Source organism: Megalobrama amblycephala, linkage group LG22 (assembly GCF_018812025.1).
Source record: "Megalobrama amblycephala isolate DHTTF-2021 linkage group LG22, ASM1881202v1, whole genome shotgun sequence".
In the NCBI taxonomy this organism is placed as follows: domain Eukaryota; kingdom Metazoa; phylum Chordata; class Actinopteri; order Cypriniformes; family Xenocyprididae; genus Megalobrama; species Megalobrama amblycephala.
The window spans coordinates 21,720,184-21,736,050 of record NC_063065.1 but is presented as its reverse complement, the minus strand read 5'-3'; the positions used below and the strand labels follow the sequence as shown (position 1 = coordinate 21,736,050).

At 34.7% G+C, this 15,867-nt stretch overlaps 2 protein-coding genes across 7 annotated transcripts in view; both read left to right on the top strand.

The window, feature by feature from the left end:
- Nucleotides 1-7,087, top strand: part of rttn (rotatin) — a 75,555-nt gene extending 68,468 nt beyond the window's left edge. For 4 of the 5 annotated variants that reach the window (XM_048174018.1, XM_048174016.1, XM_048174015.1 and 1 more), the window contains exons 45-49: nucleotides 1,512-1,726; nucleotides 1,916-2,192; nucleotides 6,323-6,426; nucleotides 6,679-6,748; nucleotides 6,879-7,087. In XM_048174018.1, coding sequence (XP_048029975.1) covers nucleotides 1,512-1,726; nucleotides 1,916-2,192; nucleotides 6,323-6,426; nucleotides 6,679-6,748; nucleotides 6,879-6,961 — 749 coding nt within the window. In that variant the 3' untranslated portion in view covers nucleotides 6,962-7,087. The remainder of the gene's footprint in view (nucleotides 1-1,511; nucleotides 1,727-1,915; nucleotides 2,193-6,322; nucleotides 6,427-6,678; nucleotides 6,749-6,878) is intronic. The other variant, XM_048174017.1, reaches the window with a different exon arrangement.
- A 142-nt stretch (nucleotides 7,088-7,229) lies between these two features.
- cd226 (CD226 molecule) overlaps nucleotides 7,230-15,867 on the top strand; it is an 11,675-nt gene continuing 3,037 nt past the window's right edge. For both annotated transcript variants that reach the window (XM_048174020.1, XM_048174019.1), the window contains exons 1-5: nucleotides 7,230-7,600; nucleotides 9,001-9,327; nucleotides 10,643-10,999; nucleotides 13,502-13,598; nucleotides 14,168-14,222. In XM_048174020.1, coding sequence (XP_048029977.1) covers nucleotides 7,534-7,600; nucleotides 9,001-9,327; nucleotides 10,643-10,999; nucleotides 13,502-13,598; nucleotides 14,168-14,222 — 903 coding nt within the window. In that variant the 5' untranslated portion in view covers nucleotides 7,230-7,533. The remainder of the gene's footprint in view (nucleotides 7,601-9,000; nucleotides 9,328-10,642; nucleotides 11,000-13,501; nucleotides 13,599-14,167; nucleotides 14,223-15,867) is intronic.

The following is a 15,867-nucleotide window of genomic DNA, read 5'->3' as shown; positions in this document are numbered from 1 at the left end:
AAGACACACTTGTCTTTGTACTCCTCACCTGGTTGCCACCACACACACTTGACACTATCTGAACCAAATAAGTTTATCTTGGTCTCATCAGACCACAGGAGATTGTAATCCATGTTCTTAGTCTGCTTATCTTCAACAAACTGTGTGCGGGCTTTCTTGTGCATCATTTTTAGAAGAGGCTTCCTTCTGGGACGACAGCCATGCAGACTGTGGAAATGCAGACGACATTTGATGCAGTGTGTGGCGTATGGTCTGAGCACTGACAGGCTGACCCCCCACCCCTTCAACCTCTGCAGCAATGCTGGCAGCACTCATACGTCTGTTTCCCAAACACAACCTCTGGATATGACGCTGAGCATGTGCACTCAACTTCTTTGGTCAACAATGGCGAGGCCTGTTCTGAGTGGAACCTGTCCTGTTAAACCGCTGTATGGTCTTGGCCACCATGCTGCAGCTCAGTTTCAGGGTCTTGGCAATCTTCTTATAGCCTATGCCATCTTTATGTAGAGCAACAATTCTTTTTTTCAGATCCTCAGAGAGTTCTTTGCCATGAGGTGCCATGTTGAACTTCCAATGACCAGTATGAGAGAGTGAGCGTGTTAACACCAAATTTAACACACCTGCTCCCCATTCACACCTGAGACCTTGTAACACTAACGAGTCACATGACACCGGGGAGAGAAAATGGCTAATTGGGCCCAATATGGACATTTTCACTTAGGGGTGTACTCACTTTTAAAGCAGAACTAAGTAACTTTTTTTACCTTCATAAATAGTCCTTAAAATGGTTAATTGACTTGTAGTGGTGTGTTTGAGGCATGCACTAACCCCCTCTGGCACGTCTACGCCAGAAAACAGCACTTGCAAGTTGAGCTGCACCGACCCGAAACAATCTCGCCTCATGTTCACGTTCACGCAAGAGTGACAAAATGCTTTACGGTAATTCAAAAACAAGGACATTTCTTGTTCTGTATTTGCAAAACTACTGCGCTGGTGAGCGTTGTAGTCGTTGTAGTCCAGAGCTGCGCTTGGACTATTTAAGACAATGTGATTCACTGAAGGAACCTGTAGGGGGAGCTTCGCAAATCTTACCGAGTTCCGCTTTAATGGCTGTGTGTTGAGTTATTTAGAGGGGACAGCAAATTTAACCTGTTATACAAGCTGTACACTCATTACTTTACATTGTAGCAAAGTGTAATTTCTTCAGTGTCGTCAAATGAAAAGATATAATAAAATATTTACAAAAATCTGAGGGGTGTACTCACTTCTGTGAGATACTGCATATAAAGTGTTCAAAGTTTTGTTATGCAAGGGGTTTGACCTAATTTCGGGTATAGGTCGGTTTCTGCTAAGAAACACTGATCAACAGTTTTGTTTCCTTAACGCTCTTACATAATCTTTCTGAGATACAGTTACTTAGTTTTTTGTAACTCTTTGTATACGTTATAGTATTTTTCCATAATCAGGTTATCTCTCTTCTCTTTGTCTGTCTCATCCTCATTCTCTTTCAGCATGCAGTGCTTTATGTAGCAGCAGCAGCAGCAGTTGTAGCTCTGGCTCAGTTCAGGCTGTTCTTCCTAAGACTGCGGTCACAAATTCACTGATGCATGGGGTGATGAAACTGGCCTCCCAGGTTGCCCCTGACAACAGCAGCATCCACAGTCTGGCTTTCTCATTGCTGGCCAACCTGGCCATCTCAAAGGACTGCAAAGGGGTACTGCTGAAGGTAACTCGCTGACTAGTGTTTAAAGCAAACAATTCATGGAAGAAAGAAATATAACCACATATGAAACACTTCAGTCTATACGATAAATATACCTAATAGTCTTTTGGTTGCCAATCCGCTTTTTAGTTTCATAGAGAAATTCACAAAGAGAAGTGTTAACAAAACCTCCTTTCTTGCTATTTTCCCAAGAGTAACTTCCTGCAGCAGTTCCTGTCTCTTCCCATGCCTAAGGCAGGTGGTCGAAGCGGCGTTCCGACAGCAGATCCTCTGTCCCTGTGGCTCAGGCTGCTGCTGAACGTGTCGTTCGGGGATGACGGACAGCAGATGATCCTCAGGCTCCGAGGGGCTTTGGAGCTGCTGGTCGAACTGGCCCAGTCCAAACACTCCAGCACGAAACCCACCGTCCTGCTCATTCTCCACAACATCTGCTTCTGCTCCGCTAACAAGCCCAAAGTCTTAGCCAATGGTATGAGCGCTGGATTTACAGGGTTTTAGATGTTAATGGTCGACCAACATGTTTCTTTTTGAGTGTATGATGCCAATGCCAGTATCTAATAAGGCTCAGCAGGCATGGTTTACTGAATAGCCAAATGTCGTCTAATTAATTGGCCTGGCCGATATATAAACTTTTTTTTTTTTTCACAAAAGTAACTGTAACATAATGCTTACACTTTTTAATAAAGTGCTAGTTAATGTTAATGCATTAACAATGAGCAGTACATTTGATACCGTTGTTATTAATCTTTATTAATGTTAGTTAATAAAAATACTGTTCATTGGTAGTTGATATAAGCTCAGGTCCATTAAATAATATTAACAGATACAACTTTTTATTTTAATAATGTAAATTAGTGAATGCTTTAACAAAGATTAATAAATGCATTAGAAGTATTTTTCATTATTATTTCATTAAGTAATGTAGTTAATTAATGTTAACAAACATTATTGTAAAGTGTTATTAAAATAATAATATAATATTTTTTTATTTTGTATTTATTCATTTATTTTTTGATCTGTGACAGACTCCAGCCTGTTAAGATGAATTTAACACTGCGTGTGTAAAAGTGATCCACCGCACACAAACACTTATGGCAGCGCATACACACACAAACAATGAAGTGCGGATGTGTCATAACAGCCTCAATGGGGTGATAATAGTTTTTCACATGACATCAACATTTCCTCCCAATTCCTTTTCATAGAAAGCGAAGGAAATGAGATGATTGACTTGACGTTATGTGAATATACTCATGACACAGTGTGAAACAGCAAATACACACTACCAATAATGCAATTTGTATTACTTATATTAAAAATATTTCAACAACACACATATATCAATCAGAGATATATTAAAGATCACAAGATGTTACAGGCCATAACAATATAATATTTTCTATGAAAACTTACATAGCTTATATAGCCTTATATAGTCGAAAATCATGATTTCTTGTTGTCCGAATAAGTCCGTGTCAATTCTGTTACTGTCAAACTAGAATGTATGTAACTGAATTGACAGTCATGTATGTGTGTGTGCGCATGAGAAAGAGAGAGAGAGGAAAAAAAAAAAAAGAGAGAAAGAATGTTTGTTTTTCTGTGTAGGACTGTCAGTTCTGTTACATACTGTCAACACTGTTAATCTGCCTTGGTAACAGAGTTTGATGGTAACAGAATTGACACTGAATAATTTGGACAACAAGAAATCATGATTTGCAGCTATATAAAACAGTTTTTTACAGAAAATAATATATTGTTATGGCCTGTAACATCTTGTGATCCTTGACAACGAGTAACAAATTATTAAAATAATTAAAAATGTAAGCATTTGAAAAAAAGCAGAAAAAAATGACTTGACAAATGTACCTGCAATTATAGAATCGCACACACACATTTATACTATATATATACAGTACAGTCCAAAAGTTTGGACTAAGACTAAGATTTTTAATGTTTTTAAAAGAAGTTTCGTCTGCTCACCAAGGCTACATTTATTTAATTAAAAATACAGTAAAAAACAGTAATATTGTGAAATATTATTACAATTTAAAATAACTGTGTACTATTTAAATATATTTGACAAAGTAATTTATTCCTGTGATGCAAAGCTGAATTTTCAGCATCGTTACTCCAGTCTTCAGTGTCACATGATCCTTCAGAAATCATTCTAATATGCTGATTTGCTGCTCAATAAACATTTATGATTATTTTCAATGTTGAAAACAGTTGTGTACTTTTTTTTTCAGGATTCCTTGATGAATAGAAAGTTCAAAAGAACAGCATTTATCTGAAATACAAAGCTTCTGTAGCATTATACACTACCATTCAAAAGTTTGGGGTCAGTAAGAATTTTTATTTTTATTTTTTTTTTAAAGAAATTAAAGAAATGAATACTTTTATTCAGCAAGGATGCATTAAATCAATCAAAAGTGGCAGTAAAGACATTTATAATGTTACAAAAGATTAGATTTCAGATAAACACTGTTCTTTTGAACTTTCTATTCATCAAATAATCCTGAAAAAAAAATATTGTACACAAATATGTTGTACAGTTGTACACATTAAATGTTTCTTGAGCAGCAGATCAGCATATTAGAATGATTTCTGAAGGATCATGTGACACTGAAGACTGGAGTAATGATGCTGAAAATTCAGCTTTGCCATCACAGGAATAAATTACTTTGTGAAATATATTCAAATAGAAAACAGTTATTTTAAATTGTATATATAGTTTACATACCCCTTGCAGAATCTGCAAAATGTTAATTATTTTAACAAAATATGAGGGATCATGCAAAATGTGTGTTATTTTTTATTTAGCACTGTGCTGAATATTTTAGCTGAAGATATTTTGCATAAAAGATGTTTACATATAGTCAAAAAATAGCTGAATTTATAAAAATGACCCGTTCAAAAATGTACATACCCTTGATTCTTAATACTGTGTGTGGTTACCTGGATGATCTACGACTGTTTTTTATGTTTTGTGATGGTTGTTCATGAGTCTCTTGTTTGTCCTGAACAGTTAAACTGCCCAATATTCTTCAGAAAAATCTTTCAGGTCCTTCAAATTCTTCAGTTTTCCATCATCTTTTGCGTATTTAAACCCTTTCCAGCAGTGACTGTGTGATTTTTGAGATCCATCTTTTCACACTGAGGACGATTGAGGGACTCAAACACAACTATTAAAAAAGGTTCAAACATTCACTGATGCTCCAGAAGGAAATGCGATGCATTAAGAACCAGGGGGTGAAAACTTTTGAACATGATGAAAATGTCCAAATTTGTCTTATTTTGTTTAAATATTTAATTTTTTCATTTAGTACTGCCCATCGGAAGCTACAGAAGATATTTGCATGTTTCCCAGAAGACAAATTAAGTAAAATTTATCTTGATGTTCAAATTCAAAAAGTTTTTGCTTAATGCATCATGTTTCCTTCTGGAGCATCAGTGAATGTTTGAACCTTTTTTAATAGTTGTGTTTGAGTCCCTCAATCGTCATATATATATATATATATACAGTACAGTCCAAAAGTTTGGAAGAAAGTTTCGTCTGCTCACCAAGGCTACATTTATTTAATTAAAAATACAGTAAAAACAGTAATATTGTGAAATATTATTACAATTTAAAATAACTGTTTTCTATTTGAATATATTTGACAAAGTAATTTATTCCTGTGATGGCAAAGCTGAATTGTCAGCATCATTACTCCAGTCTTCAGTGTCACATGATCCTTCAGAAATCATTCTAATATGCTGATCTGCTGCTCAAGAAACATTTAATGTGTACAATTGTACAAAATATTTGTGTACAATATTTTTTTTCAGGATTATTTGATGAATAGAAAGTTCAAAAGAACAGTGTTTATCGGAAATCTAATCTTTTGTAACATTATAAATGTATTTACTGCCACTTTTGATTGATTTAATGCATCCTTGCTGAATAAAAGTATTCATTTCTTTATGAAAATTCTTACTGACCCCAAACTTTTGAACGGTAGTGTATAATGCTACAGAAGCTTTGTATTTCAGATAAATGCTGTTCTTTTGAACTTTCTATTCATCAAGGAATCCTGAAAAAAAAAGTACACAACTGTTTTCAACATTGAAAATAATCATAAATGTTTAATGAGCAGCAAATCAGCATATTAGAATGATTTCTGAAGGATCATGTGACAGTGAAGACTGGAGTAACGATGCTGAAAATTCAGCTTTGCATCACAGGAATAAATTACTTTGTCAAATATATTTAAATAGTATACAGTTATTTTAAATTGTAATAATATTTCACTTTTAATTAAATAAATGTAGCCTTGGTGAGCAGACGAAACTTCTTTTAAAAACATTAAAAATCTTAGTGGTTCCAAACTTTTGGACTGTACTGTGTATATATATATATATATATATATATATATATATATATATATATATATATATATATATATATATATATATATATATATATGTATATATATATATATATATATGTATATATATATATATATATATATATATATATATATATATATATATATATATATGTATATATATATGTATATGTATGTATGTATGTGTGTGTAATATGTCTTTATATTTCAGATAAAGCTGTTGAGACACTAGTGTCTTGTCTGAGCAGTAGTTCATCAGATATACGTACCATAGGAGCTTCAGCACTTTGGGCTCTGTTGCACAACAATCAGAAGGTAACGTCATTTATTCAATGGCATCCTGTTATTACATAATGCTTTTTACAAACAGTTAATGAATGATTGGGAAAAATATTAAATAGTAGTACTAGTCAGAGCAACAGTTCTTCGGCAGCAGAATGTGAAATAAGACATTATTCATGATAATTTTTATAAACACAAATTACATGCGAGTCTTCATTTCTCTCACACACTTGGAGATCCGTCTCACCCTTTATCTTCCCATCCTGCATGTCTCCTCTCACAAAGGCAAAGGCCACTTTGAAGTGTCCTTCCATCAGACTGAAAGTTGAAGAGGCATACGTGTCCGCCAGGAAAGGTGTGAATATATTCAGTTTGATCAGAGGAGAGCCTCTCATTTTTACTCTCAAATGGTACTAGAGCATCAGGAATGGATCTTTCCTGAGAATGCGTGGTAATTGTCTGTCTGTTTTTGTTTGTTCATGTAGATGAAGAGCACAGAAGTGACAAACCCATGAACGTCTATCTTCTGAAGTGCCTGAGAAATCTCACCCACATTTTCAACTCTTAATTGCCTCACTGGTGGTGGGGGTCATTGAAATCACCTAATAATGTGAATGTTTATTTATGTTTTGGTACATATTTTGAACAGTTTTTGTATATTTTCCATTTGTAGCAAATAAATAAATGAACTGTTTTACAGTAGACACCTCTTCATTCTCCAACTGTAAGGTCGGTATGACTGGATGATGAAATCTCAGTAATTATTTATCGCGCGCACTGTAAAGGACTAGTACAACCAAAGGTTATTATTTCACCATTTTTGGGTGTACTATCCAATTACAGAAGGTCATTATTTTTCCTTTCCTTTGATTTATTTTTGTTTTGATGTATTCTTATCATAGGGGAATTCAGAGACTGGTTTCAAATCTGCTGTTTCAGTTTCAGTTGAACACAAAAAAAAACTCTGTGTGGGGTGGAATTATGCCCATTCTAGTTAGGTGAACTTAACACCTCCTCTCTAACAGTGTTGAACTACTGGTTGAGGATGTGTTCGCAGACTCTTGCAGCTGAGCACAGATAGCGCCTGTGGTCGCCTCAGTCCTCGTCAATGCTGTATTCATTCTGTCTCAGAGGAGCAAGATGGTGGCAGTACAAAAGGATTACTGGTACTTCTTGGTACTCATGATGCTGCTCTGTTTTCTGAAAGGTAATGTTTTTAGCAAAGGTAGGAACGTTTGACTGTAGTTCGAATGGTTTGTTATAAGCAATTGTTTGTTTCTTATTGGTAATTTATATCTATATTTAAGTAGGTAAGCATGAATGGCTGTTCTCTAGCATTATAAACAGTGTTCCTGTTTACGTATGAGTTGAATTGACTGTTCATTGATTTAAGTGCTTATAGGTTGAATATAAATTTAGGATAAACTTTTTAAAACTTTTTTTTTTTAGACTATTATAGAAGGAAACGTCTGCAGTAACTGATTTTACTTTGTTGCAATCCTTTTAAGGAGGATATGTGGTTATATTGAAACTTTCGCTTGTTGCTTGTGGTTGTTGGTTGCACTGTATTTTGTAGACTTATAAAACTAAACTAACAATAACAGTTTAATAAACTTTAAGATGTTGTTCTACAACTTAACCTGGAGACAAAGAACCGAAAACCACCAACACTTGTTGGTTGGACAACTAGGAGAACATTGTATTTTTCAATTTATGCCTTTATTTAGGTATTTAAAAAGAAAATTAAAAGAAAAATACTTCTTCAAACAACAATTGTTGATTTAGCCTGGGGGAAAATAAAGTAAAATTATTTATATATATACATTAACAATATATATTAGATTTAATACACACAAATATGTTTTACAGTTATTTTTATAATATGGAATGGTAATTTTTAATTTATATAAATCTGAAAAAAGTCATTTATATAATATAAATGTCTTTACTGTCATTTTTGAGCAATTTAATTTATCTGTAGAATGTTACAGAAAATTCTATCTTTTGAACTTTATCAAAGAATCTTTAAAAAAAAAAAAACATCAAAGGAAAATCAGTTTTCCCAAAATTTTTAACACAACACTATTTTCAACAGATAATAGTAAGAAATGATTCATGAGCACCAGATCAGCATATCAGAATGAATTCTGAAGGATCATGTGACAAGACTGGAGTAATGATGCTGACAATTCAGCTGTGCCATCACATTGTAAAATATATTTAAATTAATAATATCTCACAATATTAATGTTTTACTGTATTTTTGATTAAATAAATGAAGCCTTGGTGAGATTTCTTTTTCCTTCAAAATCTATAAATCTTGCCAACCTCACAGTTGTATGATAATGTAGCCTATTTCAAAAATATTTAATTGGCTTCTTTCCAAAATCTCTATCAAATGAATATATAAATCCAGTATAACAAATGCCAATGTCCACTGACATGAAATGATGTACATTTAGATGGTTTTGTATTCCAAATTCAAAGTAGTTTTATTGGCATGACTGTACGTAATACAATATTCCTACAAGAATTCTTTTGTCTCTCTCTCTCTCTTTCTTTTTTAATCTGTATCTGACTTCCCACACTTCCGCAATGGTGTTCTAGGCTCTGTTCAGATGAAAGCCCCAGAATCAACAGTCATACTGCAGGAGGGAATGATATTGGACTGCCTGTGTCCATGGACTGGCCAGCTCACTATGGTCTCTTGGACTAAAAAGTCTCTTTCACAACCTGTAGCTGTTTATCATCCTCAGTATGGCACCAACTTCGCATCATCTTATGACGGTAGAGTGGAGTTTCTGAAAACCACCACGATGGATGGCAGCATTTCCATAAGGAACGTCACTGAGAGTGACATCGGCCAGTATCATTGCTCTCTTCAGACCTATCCTCAGGGTTCATGGACAAAAGACACATTTGTCGAAAAAACAGGTGAATGAAGAAACCATTTAAATGTTGCCATGTTCAGCGTGATATTTTTTAACATTACAGATGAAGACAGGTAATCTAATTAGAGGTCGACTGATAAATTTTTTTTGTTAGGCCGATAAGCGTCAAAAGCATAGGTCAAAAGGGAGTTTATTTTGACAGTGCCATGAACGCAGCACCTGAGTGCAGGTGCTCCCATTCTCTGTCTTCATTAGTTTTGTTTAAAGGCCCACTGAAGTGCTTTGGATTGCGCAGCTTTATTCACTATGTTGATGTAATTTCCAGTGAAACAGGAAAACAGGAAGGGATATATCTAGAAGCTCCTCCCCTTTTTAAAAAAATAGCCAATAGATTTTCACCTAGATCACAGCTCGGCCAGAGCCATTGAGCTCATAAAACCCAATTTTCCTCTCAATCTCTAATCGTTTCTCCTCCATATTTCTTTAAAATAGAGCATTGTTTGTAGAATTCAAATGTGTCCGAACATTTTATAGTCTGCGCCGACTCAAGCACCAACGCAGGCGTCAGCCAATCAGATCGCCTTATGCAAAAACCCAAGAGCAGTCGCTAGCCATTTGGGTTCATTCAACACCGGAAAGTAATGTGATTGGCTGTTGTCATTACGACGGTCACTTCAGCACCAAGCTTCAAACGCCCTCCGTCATGCCGCCGCCCCTTGAGAATGCAGCGTAGTGCGAAAACGGACTTCTTTGGCGTCAACAGAAAGTATATTTACACTGTCTGAATCGTTCCCTATACTCTATATAGTGCACTATGTGCCATTCACCATATAGAAACTAGTAAATGTGTGAACAAATGGCCAATTTCAACTGTCTGTTCAGTGTAGGAGGGGGCGGGACTTCAGATTCTAGAGAGCTTTTGATTGGACAGAAGATTTGATGAGAAACTGAACTCCGCGGTGATGACATGAAAATCCTTGTTCCATTTTAGTGGAAGTGAGAGAGTTTTGAATGCTTACATCTTGTAAATGCAAATGTTGTCATTGTTTCGCAACACACCAGCTTAATCATAACCTTTAGGCTTACATATTCATACTAAAAGCTAAAAAAAAAAAAAAAAACGTAAATTTTGATTTCAGGGGGACCTTATCAATTCCATCTAGGATATTAGAACTGTTAAATTTGGCATGAAACGGAAGTTGCGATTAGTCTTTTATTTTCTATTGTAACATATTTCCGAGTGAAACGGCTACTCGAACAAGAAAAATGTAGGGCGGGACTTGATTTCTGTGGTTTGCTATTGCTATGATGTCATGTGAGTGGCAGGTTGCATAATTCTACTCCACTTTTTTTTCTAGCAATCACCACCAGCATCTCTATTCAACCAGACACTAAGTTGGTGGTGGCAGAAAACGACAACCTGACCATTAATTGTGACCTTGTCCACAACGGTGAGGTTTATCAAGTAAGCATAGAGAAACTGAACACTGAGGAGGGCAGTAGCAATATTATAGCAACGTGTCAGATGCTGGAGGATGGCGTGGAGCTGAATGAGTTCAACAGTAGAGGACGAGTGAACTGCAGTGATGCTATGGAGGTCAGTCTACACCTCACCAACATCATCAAAGAAGATGGAGGATTCTACCGCTGCAACTTCAGCACAGACGCCGGCGTCCAGTCCACCACAGTCCTGCTGACCACTCTATCTGCTCAAGGTAGGAGAATGATGGGACTTGTTTAAAAAGTTTCTTTCCTTTCTGCACCTTTTTGTCCCCACTGCTTCCTTTTGAGAGAATGAGACCAGTACCAGTCAGAGGTCTTGTAGATTCATTCATGTTTGAATGGTGTTTGTAAGTAAAAGCCCTATCATTCAACAACTTTTAATATATAAAATGATGAAAATTAAAAAAAATTAAAAAAAAAAAAAAAAGCGAAAAATCTTGTGTTACAGGATATTTGGTTACCAAAATGTAAAGAAATATGCTTTATTTTATTCCTTTGGCATTGTTATTAAAATATCCAGAGAGTTTTATACTATTGCAGCAGTTAGAGATCCATCCGTGTTGGATATGTAATAATGACTGCCGAAACATTCATGCATTTTAAGAGTTAACCCAAAATATGAAATTGTCCATTCTGAACCAAAATGTTGAGTGATCCATGGAGTTATTGTGAATTAAATACATTTTTTCCAGATTATTCAAAATTCCATTGGAAATGCATCATTTTGGCCCTTTGCAAAGACTAATGTGTCCACACATTAGCAGATTTCCTGTAAATGCACCGATCTATCAGCTGCCAATATTTATTGGCCAATTTTTTTTTTGTTTTTTTATCAATTTACAACCACCAGTATATCGACTATAGCATAAATAGACTGATATAGCAAACTGATGGTTTTTAATTAAAGGGTTAGTTCACCCAAAAATTAAATTTCTGTTAAGTACTCACCCTCATGTCATTCCACACCCGTAAGACCTTCATTCATCTTTGGAACACAAATTAAGATATTTTTGATGAAATCAGTTTTTTTTTTTTTTTATCCCCCATAGAAAGCAATGTAATTACCATCATTTAAGGTCCAGAAAAGTAGTAAAGACATCGTTAAAACAGTCAACGTGACTACAGTGGTTCAACCTTGATGTTATGAAGCGATAAGAATACTTTTTGTGCGCAAAAGCAAAACAAAAAATAACAACTTTATTCAACAGTCTCTTCTCTTACCTGTCAGTCTCCTACGCAGTTGATGCAGTGAATGCAGTGCAGCATTTCCTTGTTTACGTCAGTATTGGCTGGCTTTTGCGTCAGCATCACACACATGCGTCATAGTGCTCATGTGAACAGCGTCGGCCAATACTGAGCTGGCGTTTGGACAAGAAGACATGAAAGAGAACTCGGTTCCAGTGGTGGACAGTAACAAAGTATTTTTATTTTTATTTATTTTTATTTGTACTTCAGTACATTTTGCAAGTATCTGTTTTTTACTGGAGTATTTTTATTTTGAGCAACTTTTACTTTTACTGTACTTCACTACATTCTAAAGCATAAGATCGTACTTTTTACTCCACTACATTTCATAAAACATATCGTTTCTCATTATTTTAAAATGAAGAAATCATCACATGGTCAGAGACGCAAAAGAGGTGTCCGATTCGTGCACGAACTGATTCTTTTCAATCATTCTGTTAAATCGGTTCACAAATCACGTCAACAATTCATTCACGAATTGGACTGATCCAATGTATTGCAGCTGTTCTCGAGTCAACAAATCACTGATTCAATGATCCGTTCAGAGCGAGTCTCCAGTGAATGATTTTACAAGTCTGACTGAAAATTAGCCTGAGTGCACGTGACTGATGGCAAAAAGTAAATCAGCCTACTAATGTTGAATTTTAGGATGTATTATTATAACAGAAAATCATATTTAGGTCAGTTGTTTTTTGAACTAAATCTGCTGTAAAGGTCGATCTGTTTAAGCCCACTGAAATGCTTTAATGCGACACGTCCACATCAATGAGTCTACAGATCACGATCTCGATTCAAACAGATCAAATCACATTTTAAAACTTGCCGCTTCAAATAATGGTTGTATCGATTACATCGTTACGGCACTAGGGGGCGACAAGTGACTGTTAAAATGTATTTGACATTGAATGATTCATTCAAAAGATTTGTTCAAAAACATTGATTCATCCAGTAATGAAACTAGTGACATAGTTATGAGTGAGTCATTAAATCATTCATTCAAACCCATTTTTTTTTTTTTAAATTATATTTTTAAATAGATTGCAGCAATTAATATTTTGTCCTCTAGTCAATAATTATATGCAATTTTTGTTTAGTTGTCTATTCAGAATCGTGGGAGAATCATGATTTCTATTTGAAAGATACAAATAAAAATCTTGATTCTCATTTTATCCAGAATCGTGTAACTCTAACATATTATGTGCATCGACTAATCTTCCATCCATACTGACTAGTGCTGGCTATTTGAAAATGAATCATCATTCATAATTATTTTGAGCAACAGGATTATATAAAATATATAATAAAAAATTTAATTATATAAGTGGCCTATATAAAATTACAAAAACATTCATCAATCAGTACTTTTTTACTTAAGTACATTAAAAATCAAGTACTTTTGTACTTTCACTCAAGTAAAATTGAAAAGGAGCTCTAAATACTTTCACTTGAGTCATATTTTATGATTACAGATTTAAGGGGTCTTCATCACATGCTGTATGTGTATATTGGAGGAGGGCTGGTTGGTGTTGCTCTTCTGATGATTTTATTAGTGACGTGGGTGAACAGGTATGTCATCTTACTTTATTAACCATAAAGGTGCCCAGCAGTTTTTTTCCACTTCAGGTTCAAACCACCTTGTGTACTTGTGAGGATTTGCTTTAGCAAGTGATAAAGGCAGCAAAAAACATAATTTCTTATTTTTTATGTGGAAATAATTAGAGGTAACATAACTTAAAAATAGAAATTATGAACAGATTCATTGCTAGTATAATAGCGCAGACTTGTGTTCTGTGCGTGTTGTGACTGAATTAAGACTGAAGGTTGAAGAACAATGCATTTCCCATAGCTTTCATTAGGTATGAAGTTATAAGCGTCTGGTTTGTCTGTTAAGAGGTCTCTCAGATAATTGGCTGTGAAATCCCATCCCCTCCTCGCCTTCACCATATGTCCACCACACTTGCTGCCAGCCTCACTAAGTTTTATACTGAGTGTGCAGTTCGTTATTTTGCAGTGAAGCGAGGTTATCTCCATACTGCAGTGTTTGCTTTCCTGCTCCTTAATAAAATGATTAAGTGGCCTGTAATGTCTGTCATCTTGAGTAAACCGTCACTCAATTTCTAAACTGGTTTTCACAGGATGAAAAGGAAGAGAGAGGACTACAGAATCAAACTGCACCCTGCCAAAAGACAGGTAAATATGTCAATCAGTTTTGCTCCGCACAGCTGAGCACATATTGTTGCTGTGTGAATATCATGAAGAAATGTCCACGTCCATATTTCACTCCAAAATCAAATGTTCAAAAAGTGTTGTTTTTTTATTTGCATTGTCTTATTTTCATCACAATGAATCACATTACTACAATAAAATTGCTATAATAACATCATTATACTATATATATATATATATATATATATATATATATATATATATATATATATATATATATATATATATATATATATATATATACGATATGGCTGTATATCAGCACAGCTGTGATTCAGCCGTAGGTAATCACAGCATGCTGATATACAGCCATATAGCACGGCTATGAGTGTGATATTGCATTTATACAACAGTTGGACGGCACGAGTGTGTAAATAAAAAAGAACAACAACGGATTGTCTTTAAAAACCCTCTTTTGTGAGGAATTACTTCCGCCACGGATTCAAATCTCAAGTTGACAGTTTAACAGTTGAGCCCAAGTCTCTTTTTCTAATTGTAAAACGTCGCTTTAGATCTAGTAACGAAGGAATGTTGAGTCCCTCCATTGAAACTCACTGTGATATGTAGAGTATTATGAGAGAGAGATCGCCTGAGCATCTAGCTGATATTCTTCAGGTCAATCCTATATTCATAATCACAAAATCAGTTTGAATGTTTGCTGAGAAAATATGTCTTTGTCCTTTTAACATTTAAGACATTTCCATGACGGCGCTAGTCAATGTATTTGTCAGCTGCGTCTCGTAAGATGTTTAAAGTAAAAACAACGTCCTTATTTCCTTGTTTCAGTCCTTTCAGTCTAAGTCTTTGCGACTGACTGACTCGCTCATAAATCTTTGCCGCCATCTCATGTCGTATTAATGTAACTTTCTCTGAAGTCAAAATCACTAATGGACTCTTTCTCAATTCCAAAAAAATACGGCATGTTATTTATATAAAATATCATTTATTGAACAATAATTTTTAAATTAACAACAATAGCCATTATAACAGCATAAGAAGAAAAATAGGAAATAAACACAAGCAAACAGTTCAGTCAAACGTACAAAAGCAGCGCTCTAGTTAGTACAGGATTTAATTTCAATGTAAATATAAAGTTATGAAACTTAATATAGCCCTTAAGCCAAATCTATTAGCTCTGGAACAAGTAAAATATTAATAAGACCAAAGATTGCCCATTTAATATACCCAAAATGAATTATACCTCATGTTTAAACACTATCTACATAAGAGCCAGCGGCAAATTCCCGAAGGACTGGCCGAGATGAAGCTGTTCTCTGCGGGTACATGAGCGCTGAACAGTCACTGACGGCCTGGAGCTCACGTCTCCGAAAGCATCTAAACAAATTTTACATATACATTTTTACAATATAAAAATGTTTACATATAAATTGCATATCTGAGGTCTAAACAACTATATTCTCGCCTAAAAAACTCTTAAAACTACATTCCGTTACAAAATAACAGTAGTATCTATAAAAATATGGTGGGTTTATATGGTGGAAAATTAAAATATAATATAATATAATATAATATAATATAATATAATATAAGTAATATGAATACATAAAATATTTTATGTACATTTTATTATATTATTATAGAATTATAA